This window comes from Sorex fumeus, unplaced genomic scaffold (genome assembly GCF_029834395.1).
Source record: "Sorex fumeus unplaced genomic scaffold, SorFum_2.1 ptg000008l, whole genome shotgun sequence".
In the NCBI taxonomy this organism is placed as follows: Eukaryota; Metazoa; Chordata; class Mammalia; order Eulipotyphla; family Soricidae; genus Sorex; species Sorex fumeus.
Window position 1 is genome coordinate 34,165,204 of NW_026606065.1, and position 22,315 is coordinate 34,187,518.

The 22,315-nt window shown below is 45.1% G+C and overlaps 1 protein-coding gene across 1 annotated transcript; it reads left to right on the forward strand.

Moving 5' to 3' along the window:
* The first annotated feature begins 579 nt into the window (after positions 1-579).
* TGDS (TDP-glucose 4,6-dehydratase) lies at positions 580-19,925 on the forward strand. Its single transcript, XM_056109788.1, has 12 exons — positions 580-794; positions 2,864-2,930; positions 5,179-5,247; positions 8,047-8,137; positions 8,339-8,481; positions 10,728-10,826; positions 12,371-12,430; positions 13,781-13,824; positions 14,580-14,745; positions 16,311-16,369; positions 17,931-18,028; positions 19,246-19,925. Exons 1-12 carry the CDS (start codon positions 709-711, stop codon positions 19,314-19,316), a joined length of 1,053 nt encoding a protein of 350 aa, XP_055965763.1. The 5' UTR covers positions 580-708; the 3' UTR covers positions 19,317-19,925.
* The last annotated feature ends 2,390 nt before the right edge of the window (positions 19,926-22,315 follow it).

Consider the following 22,315-nt stretch of genomic DNA (forward strand, 5'->3'; position numbering starts at 1 on the left):
TTTCCTCTCTCTCTCTCTCTCTCTCTCACTCTCTCACCCTCTCTTCTTTTGGGCATTATGGTTTGCATTACAGGTACTGAATACTGAAAAGGTATCAGCAACATTATATTTTAAAAGCGAGACAATACTTTTAGACAGAGTGCAGTGTTTTTCATTATTAATACACAATATTATAATGAGCACGTGTTTTTCTTCAATGTTCTTTATTACAAATTGCAGGATCAAGGAAAGCGCTTCACAGGGACTTTCAAGTAGTGTTCATACTAACATAAATGGCAAACTCCTGCAACTCCCAACTGTCATTCCTTTGCAAGGGAACTCTCAGCTGCACCGCGAATACTTCTGTAGAAGTCGCTGTAGACCAACAACGGAAATAATTCCTAACTCAGCCGTATATCTAAGGAAAGCCTAAGCCAGACAGGGAAGACCTGAGAGTTCCTACCCAACTTTTCTAGCCGCCTCCAAATTTCCAGGTCCGCCCGGCAAGCGCGGAGAAGAACTGCGCCTGCGCGCGCGTAGTAGGCGTGGTCTTGCTCCCGGAGTCCCCGCCCACTCAGCTGGTGGGCGGGGCCAGGGAAGCCCAGTGCCGGAAGCTGCCCCCGACAGTCCCTTTAACGTGTCGGGGGCGTAGCAAAAAAGTCGCTGTGGGAGTTGCCTCCGAGTTACCGCCTCGGCGCTTTACGACACCGGGTACTGCAGAGCTGGGAGATGTCGGCTGCGGACCAGGCAGAGACCCCGCATCCTTCTAACTGCTTTGCCAAACGGGTCCTGGTCACCGGGGGTGCTGGTTTCATGTAGGTAACTGCGTCCCCCCCCCCCCCCCCCCCCCCCAGAAACCCTAGCTCTTTCCTTTGCTTCCCCCCACCGCCCTTGGCTACCGGGGACCTGTTTCGGGGGTGAGGGTGGGCAGATCGGGGGAGGTTGTGAATGTACGAAGGGCCTCCCCCTACCTGCTCGCCTCCTACCTCCCGGGTCGCCCTCCGCCCCCTACCTGGCTCAGAGGCACCTGGCTCTCTTCCCGGGGGCGTGCTCCTTGCTGTAAACTGCTCACGCCCCTCCCCCACTCCTAGTCTTATCCCCCCACCCCCACCCCAGATTAGCGGCTGACTTGCATGTGGGTGCCCAAAGCGTGTGATCGCCTCTTGCCTCCGTTTCCCAGACTGCCCCTGCAGCGAGCGTCCTGATGGGACTCTGGGTCCCCGAGAGTCTGATGCTTTTTTAAGTGAATCTGCATGCAGCTGATTTCCGGTTGGACTTAGCATCCACGTCCTTACCAGCCCTACTCAGGTCGCAGGTTGCCCTGCCATCCCACCCTCTTACTTTCCTGGGCCTGCCACGCTTCATCTCTCAAACCTCCCGCCCTGATCCCTGGGCTCAAGCTTCCTGTTCCTTTACAGGGAGCTAGCGTGGCTCAAGTCACTTGACTCCTGATTCACCACTCCCATGTCACACCTGAAGTTGTGTTTGTGCTTTTCCTGGCTTGTGACTGGCTTTCCCTCACCTAATAGGTCAACTGGGTTGAGGGTAGAGACTCTTGCTCACTCAGTTCCCAGAAGGACGCCTGGCTGAGGCGGTCCAGTAATTGGGACCAGTGTCGGAGTTACTAACTGGAAGTTCTTCCAGGGTCTAGTGGAAGGAGGAATATGAAAATCTGTTGTCATTGGGAGTTTTTCCCCCACCTTTTGTCCATCGGCACATTAAGTCACCCCTTAATCCCACCGGGTCATGAAGTGAGAAGAGGAACGTGGATATTATAAGGCGGTGATGCTGGTCCAGGAAGGGTGTAGTGCTATGTATGAGAAGCCTGTCCGTTGCAAACTGAATTTTTTTTTTGAGGGGGAAGTGCTTTTTGGGTGACATCAGCGATGCACAGGAGTTCCCCCTGGCTCTGCACTCAGGAATTACTCTTGGCAGTGCTTGGGGCATCATATGGGATGCTGGGAATTGAACCCGGGGAACTGTGTGCAAGGCAAACACCCTACCCACTGTACTATTGCTCCACCATACTGAATTCTTTTTTTTTTTAAATTTTTATTAGTGAAACACCATGAGGTACAGTTGTAGACTTACAAGTTTTTGTGCTTGGGCTTCAGTTGTACAATGATCAAGTACCCATCTCTCCACCAGTGACCATTTTCCACCACCACGGATCCCAGTATCGCCTCGCCCCCCCTTGGCAGGGCATTCCCTTTTGTTCTCTCTCTCCTTTTGGGTGCTGTGGGCAAACTGAATTAATGCAGCCAGGCGCTGCCCTGGTTCCTGGGTCTCCACCGTTTTGTTTCTAACATCTGCTGGATCATCCCACTGAAATGGGTTTTGGCTTGTTTCAGACACCTCTAAAACATGAACTCCCCAGCCCAGGATTTAGCTGCTTTGGTTATGAGGGCTCTCCTGGCAGTGTTGGTGTCGACCCTCAGTTCTTGTGCCAGGAGTTGGGGATTGTGGTAGAGTTACCGTTCACATAGACAACAGACTACTCAGATTAACAATATTCACGTTTTTCCCCCTATAGTCCCCAAGTCTGCATTACTTCGACCCACCACCCCTTCTTATGCAGATCCTCCTTTACAGCAGTCTTAGTGGAATGTGGCCTTTGGCAGCATTTGATGCTCTGTTTTTTTTTTTTTCTTATACCCAGGATTAGCAGACAATCTGCTCTAATGCAAGCATTTGTAAATCATACTTCTTAGAAGGTAAATGAAAACTGTGGGAAACTGTTCAGCATATTTAGATTATTTCTGTGACTTCCAAGAATGTAACAGTAACTTAGATTATTAGCTGAATACCTGACAGCTGAGGGAAATATTTAGAGAAAAAGTTTAAGTGACCTAACCAGATATACTTTTTTTTTTTCTCCCTACAGTGCATCACATGTGATTGTCTCTTTAGTGGAAAATTATCCCAATTATATGATCATAAATCTAGACAAGGTGAGTTTTGGAACTTAGGTACATTTAAAAAAAAAGTGTAATTTTGTCACATTGCAATTGTAGGACTTTCAAAGTCATTTTAACAGCTTAAGAGTTGATATAACCTTGGGGTTGTGTTATATATAATCTCACAGAAAGTCATTGAAACTTTATTATAGTAGCCCATAAAGCAAATTTGTGGATTATATTACGCATGTGAGCATAAATTCTAAGATTGAGTCAAATCTCTAACCTCTAAAATAAAGTGTTTAAGTGCAGTATTTTTACCAAAAAGAAAAAAATAGTTGTCTTTATTAAGTTCAATAGATAGTGTAATTATGTTTTTTTTTTATAAATACACACAACAAATGGATGTATCTCCAATTCTTTTTTTATTAGTGAGACACCATGACGTATAGTTGTAGACCTACAAATTTTTGTGCTTGGGTTTCAGTTATAGACAGTGTAATCATGTTAATGAAAGTTTTCGAGTTCAAGGCTGGAGAAAGCTCTTGGGTGCTAACCTTGCTTGTGGCCAGCTCTGGTCTAATTCTTGCTCCTGCCTCTGGCACTCCTGCTGGAGTGACCCCTGGGCAACTCCCCACCTTTTTGGAGTTTAGATACTTGATTTGGTATTATTATTTGATTCTGTAACTTCTAATTGCTAGAAAACATTTTTTTTATTTGAGGTCACTGTCACTGTCACTGTCCTCCCGTTCGTTGTTCATCGATTTTCTTGAATGGGCCCAGTAATGTCTCCATTGTGAGGCTTTGTTGTTACTGTGTTTGGCATATCGAATACGTCACGGGTAGCTTGCCAGGCTTTGCCGTGCGGGCGAGATACTCTCGGTAGCTTGCCGGGCTCTCCGAGAGGGGTGGAGGAATCAAACTCGGGTCAGTCATGTTGGCTGTGTGCAAGGCAAACGCCCTACCTGCTGTGCTATTGCTCCAGGCCTTATTTGAGGTATTTTATATATATATATATATATATATAATATATAGTATGATGTATCATATAATATATAATATGAAAATGAATATTAACTCTGGCTGTGTTTAGGGCTTACTTCTGGTTCTGCACTCAGGGATCACTTCTGGAGGGCTTGGAGACCATGTGGGGTGCCAGGGATTGAACCTGGGTTTGCCATGTGCAAGGCAAACACCCTCCTTGCTATACTATCACTCTGGTGCTGAAAATGTTTTTTAAATAAATTACAGGTAAATTAGCTTTGAGAATTATTTAGAAGTTCTCAAAGAGAGTTTGGAAGCCAGGATTGGATCAGCCAGTTCTTTTTTTTTTCTTTAAACATTAGTGCAGAGCTGGAGAGATAACTCAGCATGCTGGAGTGTATGGTTTGCAAGCACAAGACTTGGCTTTAATCCGAGCACTGCATAATGGTCCTCTGATCACAGCCAAGAAGTTAGCATTGAGCTAGGGGTGGCCTCCAGATGTGCTCCCAAACCAAAATTAATAATAAGTACAGATAAAAATGATGTTAATTTTATAAAATATACGTGAAAATATATGAAAATATATGGGCAAAATGTCTTAGAAAGTCTTGCTTGTCTTACCATCATGTAGCAGCAGTAACTCAGAAAACTGACCGCATACGTCAAGAAGATGGTTGCCCAGGGCTGATCACCAATTCCTGCCAGTGACAAATGGGAACCTTTTCTAGCCACTGGAGCTCTAGGCAAATGTGGGTGGCAGAATATCTGAAAAGATATTATTAAAACAGAGGGTTTTGTGAGCACCATTAGGAATGAGCCCTAGGCACCTTGTGATGTATGTAAAAAAAAAACCCAAAAATTAATAAAGAGGATTTTATGTGTTTTCATATTTTGATAGGTAAAATGACTTTTTTTGGGGTTTTTATTTTGTTTTGATTTTACTTTGAAAATTTCAGAAACTTATTTTTTTTTCTTTTTGGGTCACACCCAGTGCTCAGGGGTTACTCCTGGCTCTGCACTCAGGAGTTACTCCTGGCGGTGATTGGGAGACCATATGGGACACTGGGGATTGAACTCGGGTTGGCTACGTGCAAGGCAAAGACCCTATCCACTGTACTATCGCTCTGGCTCCAAAAATATCAGAAACTTCTTAAGATATAAGAAGCAAACTCTTTAAATGTTCTCGTGTGCAGTCAGAATGCCTATCGAGATACCTTCAAATCAATTGATAATGCACAGGAAAAACAGTATGTGTCTAATGAACTTGTGGAAATGTGTTTCTCCCACTCCCTACTCCTCAACAATTTCTTATTGAAAGTTGGACTACTGTGCAAGCTTGAAGAATCTCGAGACCATTTCTACCCAACGAAACTACAAATTTATACAGGTAGGAAGGTTTCCTTGTCATCTGTAACTGTCAGACCATATCTCTTTTGTCCTTTAGACATGTGGCTGCCACTTTACAAACTTGGATCATATGAGCTTTGAAAGCCTGTGAATTAAAGGCCTGTCACCACAAGCACAGTGTGCTGTAAAAATACTTCTTCCAAACCTGTGGTTTTTGGTGCCTTGGCAGCAAATCTATACGTGACTGAAGTTTTGTGATTTTTTTTTTTAAATTTTATTTTTATAAAGTGGTTCACAATATTTGATTACATTCAATATTCGAACACCAATTCTACCACCATTACACCTTCCCATCACCATATTTCAGGGGTTTCCTTCCCAAACCCAAACCCCTGCCCCAAAGCAGACCCAAAATAATTTATTTTGTATGTTATGATAAACTGCTGAAGTTGAAGTTTCCTTAGAGGACAGTGCGTGAAGATTGTTGTATTTTACTCAGGGGCCATTAAGTTTAATGGCTGTTCTATCGCTCTGGCCCCCAAAATATCAGAAACTTCTTAAGATATAAGAAGTAAACTCTTTAAGTGTTCTCGTGTGTAATCAGAATGCCTATTGAGATACTTTAAAGTCCCCATTCCCGGTTCTATTGAACCCAGAGTTTTCAGTCACAAGTCCTGCATACCTGGATTTTCTACAGATTCACTCATGGGTGAGGCTCGGCCCAAGCATGTGGAAAGTAGCCTTGAGCAGGGTGGTGGTTGAGTTCTGGAGGTTTTCAGCTGCTGGGGTTGGGTCCTTGGGGTGGAGAGGGATCTCACCCCCCGCCAAATACACACTCCGGGGTGCCCCGAAGGAAACAGCCTGGCATGGGGTCTGGTGGCATGGTTTGGCTGTGATTTTTTTTTTTTTAAGTTTAGGTCTCACTGGGCTGGAGCGATAGTACAGCGGTAGGACATTTGCCTTGCACACAGCTGGCCAGCCGAGCCAGGTTCGATTCCTCCACCCCTCTCGGAGCGCCTGGCAAGCTACCGAGAGTATCTTGCCCACACAGCAAAGCCTGGCAAGCTACCCATGACATATTCAATATGCCAAACACAGTAATAACAATCTCACAATGGAGATGTTACTGGGCCTGCTTGAGCAAATCTATGAACAACGGGAGGACAGTGCTACAGTGCTACAGGTCTCACTAGTCTCTTGACTAGGGCCTTGCTGTAATGTAGAGGTGGCTGTCAAGTTAGGTCTTACTCAGAAGGGCCAGCCAGCATCCTAAGAGCCACTGTTATGGTCTTGGGAGGTCTTTCCTGTGATGCCAGGTGGACTGACTCTGGTAGCTGCCCTTGGGAGACTCCAGAGTACAAACCAGGCGAGGGCCAGGGCAATAGTGCAGTGGGTAGAGCACACAGCCTGCACACAGCCGACCCAGGTTCAATCCCTGGCACCCCCTAGGGTCCCAAGGGCCTACCAGGAGTGATCCCTGAGTGCGGAGCCAGGAGTAAGTCCTAAGCCCCACCAGGTGCAGCCCAAAAAACAAAACCAAAAAACCCGAAAACCAGAGTATGAACCAGAGATCCAGGTCATTAATTTATGCCGGGAAGTTTTAATGGCAAAGGAAACTCTCTTCTGCTTACTTTTTTTTTTTAAGTAATCTCATATTTTTTTGAATTTTAAAGGAGATATTAGGAGATAGTTTAATGATTATTTTCCTTACACAAGTGATTTTTTTTGGAGGGTGGGGTGGGGCACACCCAGAAGTACTTGAGACTTACTCTAGGCAGGCCTTGGGGGTCCATAGGGGATACCAGAATCGAAGCTGGGTGAGAGCCTGGATAGCTCAGTCAGTAGAGCATCAGAATTCGAAGCTGGGTCGGCCACGTGCAGGGCAAGTGCCCTCCCCACTAGACTATCACTCCAGCCCCTGAATGTGATTTCTTTAGTTACTGAAGAACTGTTGAAAATCAGTATTTTTAATAATTAAATATATGTGTCCCATCGGAAGTTCACCTGAGTCTTTTTGGTGCTTATGACAAAATAGGATTTTCAGATGTGATTCCAGTTATTGCTCTTATTAAAGATATATTTGAGCAATGGTTATCCAGTCTTTTAAACATCTACGTAAATATTTTTTGTTAGTATAGTGACCTTAGGTTGGGAAGAATGTTATAGAAAATATTAATCCAGTACTTCATACGATTCAGCACTCATGAAATATTTTGTTTCTTTGCAGGGGGAGGGCCCATGACTTGTGATGGTTGGGGTCCATGCAGGTCATGGGTCACACTCAAGGCTCTTGCATACACAGTAGACACTCTGCCTGTTGCGCTATCTCCCTGGACCTAAAATTTTAGACAGTTGCAAACAAACAAAAACAAACACTGCCCTCCTGTTGTTCTTTGATTTTGCTCGAGCGGGCCCAGTAAGTCTCCATTTTGAGACTTCTTGTTACTGTTTTTGGCATATTGAATAAATCACGGGTAGCTTGCCAGGCTTTGCCGTGCGGGCGAGGTACTCTCGGTAGCTTGCCGGGCTCTCCGAGAGGGGCGGAGGAATCGAACCTGGCTCAGTCAGCCTGACTGCGTGCAAGGCAAATGCCTTATTGCTGTGCTATCGCTCCAGCCCAGACAATTGCAAAAAAAATAGAAAGATTTTTTTTAAATGAATGTGAAACACATCATCTGTACTTGACCACTTGGTTGACTTTTCATAATGTTCTCTTGAAACCTGGGTGGGGGTATTATTTTGGCTTGTTTTTTGTTCATATGTAAAATGGTCATTAAGAATGAGAGTGTGCAGTGAAACCTAGTTTTTATTTTGTTTTAATATCTGCCATTTTCTACAGGGTGACATATGTGATTCTCACTTTGTGAAACAGCTTTTTAAAACAGAGAAGATAGATATAGTGCTGCATTTTGCTGCACAAACACATGTAGGTAAGTGTTATCTTAGGTTACAGTTGTTGTTTTTTTATTAGTGAATCACTGTGAGGTACAGTTACAGACTTACAGACTTTTCGTGCTTATGTTTCAGTCATAAAATGGTTGAGTACCCATCCCTCCACCAGTGCCCATTTTCCACTACCAATGTTCTCTGTCTGGAGGGAGCCCTGCTAACCGTCACTCCTTTTTCCTTAGATCTCTCGTTTGTCCGCGCCTATGAGTTTACCTACGTGAACGTGCACGGCACTCACGTTTTGGTCAGTGCCGCACACGAAGCCAACGTGGAGAAGTTTATTTACGTCAGCACAGATGAAGTCTACGGTGGCAGCCTGGATCAGGTCAGCATGGAAGCTTCCTGGGCTTCCTCATCCTCCACTCATGTACCCAGAGCCGGGGGTCTTCCAAAGACTCTGGCTCTGGGCACTTCTGTTCTTGCCGAGGGAGGCTCAGGACGAATTCACATGGATTGACTGCCAAGATTTTGCAAAAGAGCCGCTGATGTCGGTGTGTGGGCCTGTGTACCTGATGCCCACCATCCCCTTGGGTCAAGGGTTACCTCACCTTTTATATGTTGATTTTGTTTTTGTTTGGGGGGCCACACCCAGTGGTACTCTGGGTGATTCCTGGCTATGCTCCGGGAACTCTGTGGGATGACGGGAACTCTATGGGATGATGGCTGTGTGCATGGTAAACACCCTCCCTACTGCACTATTGCTCCAGCCCCAGAGCCCACCTTTTAGCACTTGCCGTTTCCTCTCCCACATAGGAAAATGCACCCAAAATCTCAGACAGAACCCACTCTTACTGGGCACACTGGAATCTCTCTCTCTCTCTCTCTCTCTCTCTCTTTTTTTAATGCATCATTATTGTACTTTTTTTTCTTTGGTGCAGGAGATGACTCATATTTCATTCTAATAGAATCATAGTAGTTCAGTCCATCATTCTGTTTTGTTACTTATTGTGACCAAGAACAAAAAAGAAGGTGGAAAATATAAAGTCTTGGATTAATGTCATTGATAATTCCCAGGGAACTGTGATTGGAGGGAAGCAGGGTGTAGTAAAGGACATCGCAGGGAACTGTGATTGAAGGGAAGCAAGGTATAGTAGAGGATATTGCGTCCTTTCACAGTCAGCCCGAGTTTTCTCTTGAAAAAGTCTCAGGAAATGACACAAGGATGTTCGCTGAGCTCCTGCAATAGTTCCAACAGTCTTCGGGTGAGAGGGGCAGGAGAGAGGCTCAGAGGGCTGAAAAAGCTGCGGCTCAGCCTAGCGTGAGCTTGAGGTTTGCTCCCCAGTACCAGGTGGTACCCAGTGGGCCCCATGGGGACTGTGAGGGTGGCAAGGGTTCTGGAATACCGAACACCTAGCATTAGTGTTGTTAGTGCTGTAGATCGTCACACATCCATAAGAACACGAGGGAAAAGCTGGACCCTCAGCCACTTCTCCTCCTACTCTCCCCTCTGAGAAGCTGCTGTTTTTGTCTCTGCAGTTTTTTTTTGTTTTTGCCTTTTGGGTCACACCCGGCGATGCCCAGGGATTACTCCTGGCTCATGCACTCAGGAATTGCTCCTGGTGGTGCTCAGGGGACCATATGGGGTGCTGGGAATCGAACCTGGGTTGGCCATGTTGGCTGCATGCAAGGCAAACGCCCTACCCGCTGTGCTATCGCTCCAGCCCTATTTTTTTTTTTGTCTCTGCAGTTTTTATCCAGGAAACTTCCTCCTTCTTGCATGTTTATTATCTCTGCATCGGAGCCCGGACACCACCACACGGTGCTGGGGATCAAACCTTGGGCCGTCCCCAAACCAAAAAACAAAGGACCTGGGTTGGAAGTGTGCGCGGAGCAGCAGACGGGGAGGCCAGAACAAGGGCGGGTCTGTGCACAGTCACCTCACGGTTTGACTCGCCGCTGTGCCAGCAGCTCAGATGAGCACCCTGTAGTGCTCAGGGCGTACTCCTGGCTCTGTGCTCCGGGATCACTCCTGGTGGTGCTCAGAGGACCACATAGGATGCTGGAGGTGGAATCCAGTGCCAGCACCCTCCCTGCTGTGTGCTCTCTCCAGCCCAGGACCTCTGAACTCTCTCCACTGCCCTCCAGTGTGAGTCTCTGGAGCTCACTGCAGATCATGGTGATTCAGTGGGAAAAAAAAAAAAAAATTACGAGTTAAAATAAATTTCAGAAAAAGAACTGGTTCTAGGGTAAAAGGTTCAGAACATGCCGGGCGGCAGGACTGAGGCTCCGTAATGAGGGTTTTTGTTGTTTTGTTTCTTTTGCTTTTTTTTGTCACACCCGGCGATGCTCAGGGGTTACTCCTGGCTCTGCACTCAGGAATTACTCTTGGCAGTGCTCAGGGGACCATATGGGATTGCTGGGAATTGAATCTGGTTTGGCCGCATGCAAGGCAAACGCCCTACCTGCTGTGCTATTGTTCTAGCAACCCCGCCCCGCCCCCCCCCACATAGTGAGGGATTTTTAGCGTTGTGAGAAACACTCCCAAGTTTGTTATGCTTCCTAGTTTTTCTGCTTAGAAAGTGACCATAGTGCTCTCTTATTTTTAATATGCCCTTTTTTTTTCAAAATTAGGAGTTTGATGAGTCTTCACCCAAGCAACCCACGAACCCTTACGCATCGTCGAAGGCAGCCGCTGAAGGATTCGTACAGTCCTACTGGGAGCGCTACAAGGTAAGGGCGCATGGGGGCACTGGCCTGGGACTCTGGCGCATTAGCAGCCTTTCGTTTTTCCAGTTGGAGACACAGATGGAGAGGAATCACCTGGTCAGGAGTTTAAAAAAGGAGAGGAGTTTCTTGTTTTGTTTTGGTGGAGCCACACCCGGCCAGGTTCAGGGTGGACTCCGGGGCTCTGCTCAGGTGAGGCATGGATTGTACCTGGCAGCCCTGGCCTCGAATTTTTCCATCATGTGGACACAGTAGAGACGGCTCTTTCTGGTTCTGTTGGGCATTTGGAGGAGGAGGAGGAGGAATTGTATGGAATTCTTTCCCATAGGGGTAATGGGTGATGTCCCTGTGCGGGTGATAGTACTGTTGGAAACCCTGCTTTCCAGGAAGGAGGTGGTGATTCGTGTGTGTGTGTGTGTGTGTGTGTGTGTGTGTGTGTGTGTGTGTGTGTGTCCCGCCTCCCCTTCAGACATGCCCCTTCAAGTGGCACTCAACACTTTGCCCAACTCCCCCAGTGGAAGTAGCCCCTTGGGGGAGTCAGTGCCACTCCGTGCTCTGTGCAACTTCCCCGGCGCTTTGCGCAGGAGCCCTTCCCAGCAGCATCACCAGCTCGCGTTTCCTATCAGCGCTCTCCCAGTTAGGACCAAAGGCAAAGGCAGGAATAGCATGGAGCACTCTTGCCTCGGTCTGGGGACAGAGCCCCGCGACCAGGGGCACCTGCTCTGCTGGGGTTGGCCGGATTCATGACTCAGCACCACCAGCTGTGACCCTGGAGGCCTTCAGATACCCCGACAGACCCCAAACCCTGGGCCTGGTGGGTCCCAGCTCTCATTCTCGAGCTGAACCACTCGTCCACTTGGCCAAGTATTACAGGACCCCAGGTCCCCTGAGGACCTCTTGGGAAGCCCCCACCCCACCACCATCCCCATGGAGAAACAGTTCTCTTGGGCCCTGAGAGACAGGAGTGAGATGAAGTGTGCGGATTGTTGGCCTTGCAAGCAGCCGACCCCAGGTCCACCCCCAGCTCCAGCTATGGCTCCTCAAGCACTGCCGGGAGTGACTCCTGAGCCCTCGGGGTATGGTCCCCCGAATAGACAAATTCCCTTGCCCTCTGTGACCCAGAAGCAGTGATCCTTCTCCTTTCCTCAAGAGGGTTGGGACAACAGTGAGCCAACCCGAAGGGTCACATCCGAATCAAACCAAATCTGGCATACCTGAAGAACCAGGTGTTTCCAGCTTCCCACACTTCCCTCCTTCTGTCCCCAGTCACTGTCCCAGCAGGGCAGGGGGGTCCTCCTTTTCCTTCCCCAAACCCCTTCTTTGTCCAGAGCCGACCCTCTGTCTTTTCAGGAATCTTTAAAAAAAAAAAAGCAAAACCCCTTCGCTTCTCTCCTGCGGGCATGTGAGGTTACCCACCAGAGTGCCTATATTTTAAAAAGTGCTATCGGTGAACAACGGGAGGACGGTGACAGTGACAGTGACAGCTCACCCCCAGAAACAGTTGTTGTCACTGCACCTTTCCAGTGTACTCATGGTGAATGTCCTTTAAGTTTCCAGCTGTCATTACAAGGAGCAGTAATGTGTATGGACCTCATCAGTATCCAGAGAAGGTACATTTTGCTTTGTCTGAATTCATCCTGTGCTTTAATGACCACGAACATTTTGCTTCTTAAAAACAGTCTGTCTTCAAAGCAATTTGTCAATAACAATTTTTTTGGTGGAGAGAGAGAGAGAGAGAGAGAGAGACAGAGAGAGAGACAGAGACAGAGAGAGAGACAGAGAGACCGAGAGACAGAGAGACAGAGAGACCTACCTTGGTAGGTAGGATCCAACAGATGAACCTCCCGGTAGGATCCAACAGATGAACCTCCCGGAGATGCCCTGCCCAGGGCACAGAGCCTAGTGTGGGTTCCCCTCGCCCCCACCCCCCTTCAGTTCAGATGCCTGGTTTGCCGGCGGTACTGCTGGCTATGCAGGAAGCCTGTCCATGAGTTGCTGCTGGCAAAACTGTTCCCCCAGCTCCTTCAGACAGTTGCGAAGCCTGAATGTTTTCCAGAAAGTAGGAAAATAGCGAGTTAACAGTGTTGCTGAAAGGCTGAAAGTGTCACCCATGCCACTTGCAGTGGCTGTTGATTCTGTCTTGGACTTCTCACTTTCCAGCCGAGCTGAAGTCTGTTTGCCCCATGGGAAGGGGCCACGTGATATGCTCACAAAATTAGCTTCTTGGCTTAAGTTTTGAAATATTGTTAGTAGGTTTATTATAAATTTATTAATTAAAAAAACATGTACATATATACATACACACACACATATCCAGTTTACTGTGAACAGTCTTTTGGATCCAAGGGCCTGTAAAGAAATAATAATTATTATTATTATTATTATTTTTTTGCTTTTTGGGTCACACCCGACGATGCACAGGGGTTACTTACTCCTGGCTCTGCAATCAGGAATTTCTCCTGGCAGTGCTCGGGGGATCATATGGGATGCTGGGAATCGAACTCAGGTCGGCCTCATGCAAAACAAATGCCCTGCCCGCTGTGCTATTAGTCTAGCCTCAGGAAAGGATTACTTTCTTTAGTTTATTGAGCAGGTGCTTTGTTTAAAGTGTTAAGATACGATTCCTATCCTTGTGAAAACCAACAAAGTCAACTCTAAAGTGCAAGTTAGGCTGAGAACCAACCATTTGCACAGACTCTTCTTTGCCATGTTGTTTCGTTTCGCTCTTTCTCTGGCAGGGGACTGGTCTTTTTCCCCTTGAGGAAGTGGTCTTCGAGTTCTTTTACTTCTCAAAACGATCAGAGATTTTTTTCCTTGAACCCCTGATAAAGAATTAGAATGTACCTATATGTGTATGTTTTTTGACTTTCGGATATTTTAATCCTAATTTTTATGACACATCCAGATCCATATTAGTGAGTAGATGTCCAGACTAAAATGATATTTGCATATTCTTTTAGGTCATTCCGAAGTTTATATCTTTACTGCAACACAACAGGAAATGGTATGTTTTTTTTTTTTACCTTTGCCCTCATATGTTTTCCTGGTATGTTGATTGTATTTGCTTATAATCTTTCTTGAAAATCGTAGTAACCTAGAATTGGTGGCTGTAGAGTAAAATTCCTTTATCAATATAAAGTGTTTTAAATAGCTGCAATTCATTTTTACAGTTTAATAAGCTAATTTCACATATTCCGCACGGCAGAGTCTGGCAAACTTCCCGTGTTGTACTCAGTATGCCAAATACCAGTAACAATGATGGGTCTCATCCTCCTAATCCTGAAAGAGCATTGAAATGGCTCTTTTAAAATCTCAGAAGGAGACGATACTGGTGCCTGCTCGAGACAATCGATGAACAGCAGGATGATTGTGATCGTGTGATCGTGAATTTCAGATATTTAATTATCTATATTAGAACTTTGAGTTAGATCAGTAGAATAATTTATTACCTATTAATTTGACTTTTTTAAGGATTTACTTAATTCACAGAACTGTGAATATTCCTTATAGTGAGTTTAAGGTATAAACTTGGATAAATATGTTTTAGGAACTACTTATGTGCTTTCATCTTTCTTACTGAAAACCTTTGGGGAATTTGGAGATCATTTAAGATCTTGGGAGAGTCCTGAGAATTTGTGTTTTCAGTCAAAGCTTTCTGAGGCCTCCTTGAAAACCGCCATCATTAGCATGCTCCGGTTTGAAGGCGCTTGCCATTCTACCCTTTGGCCCTCCCTTTTGTCCTTTTTTTCTTTTTTATAGCTGCATTCATGGATCTGGGCTTCAAACAAGGAATTTCCTCTATGCTGCTGATGTTGTAGAAGCATTTCTCACTGTCCTTAAAAAGGGGAAACCAGGTGAAATTTATAACATTGGAACCAATTTTGAAATGTCAGTTATCCAACTTGCCAAAGAATTAATACACCTGGTAAGTATTATACAAGGGTGGTGATTTTCCGAATCGTCCCCAGATCAACAATGTGCAATTCGCCCAACTTGACATGAACAGTGAAACATTAAATTCATAGTTTCATAGGCCACATGGATGCTGATGTGTCATTAACTTGAAGTTGTAGACTGACAAGTTTTCAGAAAATAAAAGTACACTGAAGTATAGACCCATTATAACGCCTACTTCAATGTCAGAAGCACACCAAAAAAAGCCCCATTTGTTCTGGGGAGCTAGCTTGAAGGGCTTCATCCCAGGGTCCCCCACCCCCAGTACCCCAGAGTGTGGTCCTATCCCACAAAAAAATAGTTTGTCCTGAAACTAAGAAACAGTGAGATCGAAGTAGTTATGTGTCACTGCATATGAGTAAACATCAGTTAGAAACCTCAGGATTCAGTTCTGAGGGAGGATGGGGCACTGGGAAAGTTTGCCTGTCAACCTCCTGTTACAGGGCTCTCTGCTGCATGCACAGCCTTCTGTCCCCAGCAATTCTCAGACTCTAGCTGGGTGTTATGCCACTTAAATGGGCTCCAACATTCTCCTCCGGGGGATGTCACTGTTAGGCCCCATAGCAAGACATGTTTCTCGCCCAGGCTTTCCTCCACTAAGGCTGGCTCCAAGTCTTAGGAAGGCAGTTCATTTACTCAGTGATGGCTCTGTTATAAAGGGTCCGCACAGGAACACCTATTGGGGGAGGAGGGGACCATTGGGCGAGAAATGGCGAGGGGAAGGGCTGTGGTGAGCTGTAGTCCTGCCAGCACTGCCCTGAGCTCCTGAAACCCCACCTTTGGGTATTTTTAATGGGCATTTCATCATAGATGTATGATTGTTGGATTAAGCCATTGTCCATTGATGGTTGGTTCAACCCCCAGCTCTTCTCCCTCTCCCCTTGGTGGGGGCTGATGGCCTGAGTTCCCTCCCTCTAGTCACATGGTTGGTTTCCTTGGCAACTGGTCTCTATTCTTAATGCTTTCAGGGAGTAACTCCTGACAGTGCTCAGGGACTGTGCAGTGCCAGGGAGCAAAGCTGGGCCTTCTGCATACAAAGCTGTGTGCCCAGCCCATTGAGCTAACTCTTCGGCCCCCAACTTCGAATGAGGGGATTTTATTCAAGGTCTGACTTTCAATAGACATCATTTCCCTTAAAGTTGCTGATTCTAAGACTATCTAGGACTTCAAGTGAATGTAACTGTCTTATTATTGTTTACTTGTGTTTTATATCACAAAAGTATATATATATATACACACATATATGTGTGTGTGTGTGTATGTGTGTGTATCTATTTCTTTTTTCCAGATCACATTATCACAGTAATAATCAGAAGTGCCCAAATTTTAATTTTCTCCCATAGTTTGTGAAAAATGTATTCTGAACTTCAGACAGATTCTAGGTTATAAAGCACAGGAAGTTGATCTAAAAGAGCCAGTGGCTTAAAGTGTCTCCCTGACTTCATTTTCCCTGTCTTTGAGTGAGCTGTTAAGTGCCATTGTTAAGTGTCTGGTTTAGTTTATAGCTTGACTTTAAAGTCTTCTCCATTTTAACAGATCAAAGAGACCAGTTCAGAGTCTGAAATGGAGAGCTGGGTTGATTATGTTAATGACAGGTGAGTGACAGAACTCGGGATTGAGATTGAGGTTGTACGGTTTTGGAGCTTATAAAATTATGAAATATATAGTTTTCTTGGGTTTGTTGCTAAAAATCTTTTTCCTAATTGTATTTAAGAACAAATTGTACAATTAGTACTTAATTGGAATGTGATTGAAAAGAAATCTCTTTTTTTTCTTTTTTGGCTTTTTGGGTCACACCCGGCCATGCACAGGGGTTACTCCTGGCTCTGCACTCAGGAATTATCCCTGGCAGTGCTCAGGGGACCATATGGGATGCTGAGAATTGAACCCAGGTTGGCCGCGTGCAAGGCAAACGCCCTACCCACTGTACTATTGCTCCAGCCCTGAAAAGAAATCTCTTGACTCTTTTCATGAGGCTTTTTTGTTACCAATCCTTTTAATGTTTATTCATAATGTATATAAAGTGCCTGATGATGGAACAAAAGAGTCCTGTTTAATAGGTTTATGTCTATTGGGGGCTATTCCTCATCAAATATTCAGGTACAAGGCACTGTACTGATACCCAGACTGAAATAAGGAAAGGATTAGCCACAGAGGGTTCGGAATCCAGGAGTACAGATGATTTTAGAATATACATTACTATACATTATATATATATATTTTTTACATTGTATATTTAATAATATAAAGAAATATAAAGTAAAAGTAATTTCACTTTTTTATGAAAAAGATTTTCTCTTTTTTTTCCACTCTTTGGGTTACACCTGGCAATGCACAAGGGGTTATTCCTGGCTCTGCACTCAGGATTACTCCTGGCGGTGCTCAAAGGTCCGTATGGGATGCTGGGAATCAAACCCGGGTCAGCCATGTGCAAGGCAAATGCCTTACCCGCTGTACTATATGTCTCTAGCCCCTCTCTCTGTCTCTCTTTTTTTTTTTTTTTTTTTGCTTTTTGTGTCACACCCGGCAATGCACAGGGTTTACTCCTGGTTCTGCACTCAGGAGTTACTCGTGGCGGTGCAGGGAACAATATGGGATTCTGGGAATCAAACCCGGGTCGGCCGTGTGCAAGGCAAATGCCCCACCCTCTGTGCTATCTCTCCAGCCCCCCTCCTTTTTTTTTAAAAAAAAAATTTTTCTGGAGAGCCACATGTGGCAGTATCACGAGGTCATGATACGGTGCTCAGGAGTCACTACTGGCAGTGCTCAGGGGACCATGTGGTGTTGGGAATAGAACCCAGCCCTCCCACCTGCGAAGAACACTCTAGCCCCTGCCCCTCCAGAAGAGACCCTTTCTGTTATTGTTGGTTTGTGTTTGGGGGCCACACCCACCAGTGCTCAGGGCTTCGTCCTGGCTATGCGCCCAGTGGTCTCTCCTCGTGGGGCTCAGAGGACCATATGAACTGCCAGAGATGGAATCCAGGTCAGCAGCGCACCAGACAAGTGCCTTACCCGCTGCCCTATCTCTGGGCTCCCCCAGGAAGAAACTTAAAGAAAAAACGTAGAATCATAAAGTTGGACACCTGTTCTTTCTCGTCGTGTTTTGACTCCTAAATCCATACTCACAGTGCCATTTTTAATGTTTTGTCTTTCAAGGCCTACCAACGACATGCGATACCCAATGAAGTCGGAAAAGATACAGGGCCTGGGATGGAGACCGAAAGTCCCGTGGAGAGAAGGAATAAAGAGAACAAGTACGTAGAGAAGTAAACATTTAGGCAGATTCAGAAAGATTGAATGGGAAAGTGGAGTTCATGTCCAGTTCAATCAGTTTAATCAGTGGCTGAATAAATAGCAGTACTCCTACATTTAAAAAAAAATGATTGAACGGAGAAAAAAGTTTTGTTAAGAACATTACAGATCCAGCAGAATATCGTGACCCATCAGTTTCCTTCCCAAAGGCCACACTGTGTTCCCGGTGGTAAAAATCTATTATCTCAGCATTTTGAATTAAAGATGGATTTTTTCATCAGATTTCCTATCTTAATAGCTTTTGTCAGAGGCTTAGTACTTCAGTTCTCTGGTGTCCTGTTACTTTTGAAAATTTTTTCTCCTCTGAAAGGTCTATTTGTCACTTGTGGCCTCTATGATAGTAATTATCACTTTTTTTCTTAGTGATATGTAAAACAGTGGTTCTTTTTATGACCGGGTTTGTTGAAACGGAACATCTGTAGACTTTGAGTGTTTTCAGTCTTTTTGTATTAAAAAAAATTGGAATCATTTAGTATATGTAGAAGTAACCATGAGTATAAGTGTGAAAATTCATGTATATGTATTTTAAGTTCAGTTTAGAAATGTCCTCACAGAAAAGATACGATCATGTAGAAAGTCTTGCTTCAGAGCGTGACTTGAAGTATAAAATACTTGTTTAATTGTAAAAAGTAAATTCAGGGCTGGAGCGATAGCACAGTGGGTAGGGCGTTTGCCTTGCACGCAGCCGACTCAGGTTCGATTCCCAGCATATCCCATATGGTCCCCTGAGCACCGCCAGGGATAATTCCTGAGTGCAGAGCCAGGAGTAACCCCTGTGCATCGCATGTCACACAGTAGCAGAAGGACACTGCTACCCCCTTACTATAACTGGTATTTGCTCTTTTGCTACATTTACAGGAGCAAAATCACAAGCTTCTCCCATGACCAGTGCAAAGGATTTAATTCCCTTTCTTCTTAGATTTCTTCTGAATTTCTTCAGATTAGGACATTTTAAACACTTAAGCCAGCAAGTTCAGTATTAACGGACCTTTGACGTTTGAAAAAAAAAAACTTATGTTAACAGTTTTCACGTGATAAAATAGTTTCCATTGTTAAAGGCTTAGCTGATGGAAGACTTTTCTTATTTAGCAGGAACTCTGAATGTGCCGTTTTGTTTCTTTCTTTTTTCTAATGGTTGTCTTTTGCTTTTTTCCATCAGTTGAATGGTACAGAGAGAATTTTCACAACTGGAAGAATGCAGAGAAAGCATTAGAAGCCTTCCCAGTATAAGCACCATTTGTCTAGTTTTCTTAGAGCGAAGTTAAGCATCCTACCTCGACAAGTGATATGAGACCAAGTGACCATATGAAATTATGTGACCATATGATATGAAATCAAGTGACCAGGTGACTTGGTTCATTTGGCATTAGCATCGGGATATTTATGTGTGTGCGTGTAATATTTAAGTGCAACATGCCTGGACTTGCAAACCCAGGGCATGTGCCATAGGATTTATGTACTAAAAAGATGCCAGAAACCTTTTCTCCTGAAGACAAGGAGCTAGTGGGCATGGGAAATGGCTCCAGAGGGGTGGGCCAGGGCTGAGGGCATCAGGAGAGGGTGACCGAGGGCAGATGATGCCCTGCTGGCCTTGAACTCATGAGCGTCTCAAAGGCCCACTGCCGAGAAAGTCTGTGCGGGCAGCATCCCGTGAGACTTATGCCTTAATCCTTTCTCAGAGTCCAACCATTGTACTTTCAATTGCTTTCAAAATGGAACACAATGGAGACATTATCTAGCACTTTTTAAACATTTAATCATTTTGTAAAATTGATTAACTTAAATGTTATTTTAGAAGGAAGAAAGAGGTCATTTTTATATTGTCAGAATCAATCTCTGCACTCTGTAATCTCATGTCAAAAATTTTATCATGTATTTACTGCTTTGATGACTTTATTTATAAAGAATATCATTAAATGTATTTACTGCAGAATGAGACTTTTAAAAGCTATGTTATTACTTGCCTGTAGAAAAGAAATTGCAAATGCTTGGTTCTGTATTTTTTTTCATTCTTTTTTGTTGTTGTTGGTTTGGGGGCCACACCCGACGGTGCTCAGGGGTTTACTCCCGACTCTGCATTCAGGAATCACCCCTGGTGGTGCTGAGGGCACCCTATGAAATGGCAGGGATTGAACCCGGGTCGGAGCGTGCCAGGTAAATGCTCTACCCACTTTACTATCGCTCATTCTTGACTTTGAGATGACGTGGCCAGGTCCTGTCAACCTAGGAGGGGGCTGGAGTGAAGGCTGGTGCTCTGCTGTAGGACTTCAAGGCCGATTCAGGGCAGCTGAGTGTAGGGATGGGCAGAGGGGAGGAAGTGCTGGTGGCTGCAGTGTGGGAGGGCTGAAGGTGGGCCTTGGGGAGGGGTGAGAGGGCACAGAGGACGTCAGACCCATGCAGTGGGAGGAAGGGCCCAACAGCACTGCAAGGCCCACTGGAGCCCAAGGGAGGCTGCAGCCAGTCACTGGGCTCATAGCGAGGCAGAGGCTGTGAGGGCTGAAGATTGAGAGCTGGGGTGAGCATGGCTAACCTATGCACCATGGGGCTGGCCAGGTTGGGAGGGAAATACTTCTTAGAGCAGGTGTAAGAGAACCGAGATGGGGGAGGTTGATGTTCCAGCAGAAACAGGACCCTTGAGAGCAGTGGTCTCGGGTGGAGCTGGAGCGCTGAGGATGGAGGAACCAATAAAAGCACTTCTGCCGTGGGGGCCAGAGTGATAGGACAGTGGGGAGGGTGTTTGTCTTGCACGCAGCTGAGCTGAGTTCGAGCCCTGGCATCCCATATGGTCCCCCAAGCACCACCAGGAGTGATTCACGAGCCAGGTGTGACTCCTGAGCATCACTGGGTGTGAAACAACAAAAATGTACTTCTGCCTCTTCTGCACTGGTATTTTTATGTCTTCGACTTTATTACATTTCTTATTTACCTTTATTGTTTGTCTGATCTCAGGCGACCTTGACAGGTGGGAAGAACATACAACTGGGGTTAGAGAGAGTACAGCGGGTAGGGCAGTGGCCGTGCATATGGTCAACCCAGGTTTGATCCCCAGTGCTGGTGTGGCCCCCAAACATGCAATGAAAGAAAAAGAAAAGAACTTTATGTTTAAAGAACGTATTTAAAAAATAATGCTCCACAGGGCTGGAGTGATAGCACAGTGTGTAGAGCATTTGCCTTGCATGCGTCCAACCCGGGTTCGATTCCCAGCATCCCATATGGTCCCCAAGCACCGCCAGGAGTGATTCCTGAGTGCAGAGCCAGGAGGAACCCCTGAGCATCACTGGGTGTGACCCACAAAGCAAAAATAAAGTAAAAACGCTCCACAGCTTTTATTATCATGGAAATGCAAATAAAGACATATCCCATGATGAGCTCTTTGAATAGCCCAGCTCTGAAACATTGGAGTCATGTTGAGTCAGGATCTGTCCCAGCTAGACAAGCCACTTAAAAATGTGTTTAAATGTTTAAAAGTTAAGTGGAAAGATCTCATATTAAGTGTTCATTTCTTTAAAAAAGAACGTACTTCATTTACTTATTGTTTTTTCCGGAAAGGATCTATTCTTTTTTTTGAATGTACTTGCTTTAACTCAGTATTATTTTCTTATGTAAATAATCTAAATTACTGAGCTATTTTACACATTTTTTAAAAAAATACTAAATTTTGAAATGCTAATTATTGAAAACCTGGTGTGGGTTAAGTTGCAGTACCATTAAACAATTGTTTAACACTTTCAAGCAAGGGGATTTAAGGAAACTTGGAGAAGTAAAGATAGATTTATATTAGATAGGACAGGAGCCAGAGCTGTGCTCAGATCTTACTCCTGGCTCCGTGCTCAGTGCCAAAGTTTGAACCCGGGTCAGGCTTTTACAAGGCAAATACTCTCCCTCCTGTATGTTATCTCCCTTGTCCCATTGACCTTGTCCCATTTAGTCCCTTCATTGAGATGATGGTATTGTAGGTGAGTACTTTGTTCAAACTTGTCAGCTTCTACATGTGAAATATACGGTCTTATGTTTTCTCACATCTTCAGATGGGGATTCTGGGGGTCTTGTCAAAGCTTGAGACACACGCCCATGTAAACTATCTTTAGCTCTTAGACAACCCTTAGCATCAGTGCAACCCCCATTAGTTGCAGTTATGGTCTATGGCCCCAGGATTCCCAACGGGCAGAATACTGCTCTGCTCAGGCAGGGTCTGAGGCATAATTGAAACTCTGTGTTGGCTTTTCTTT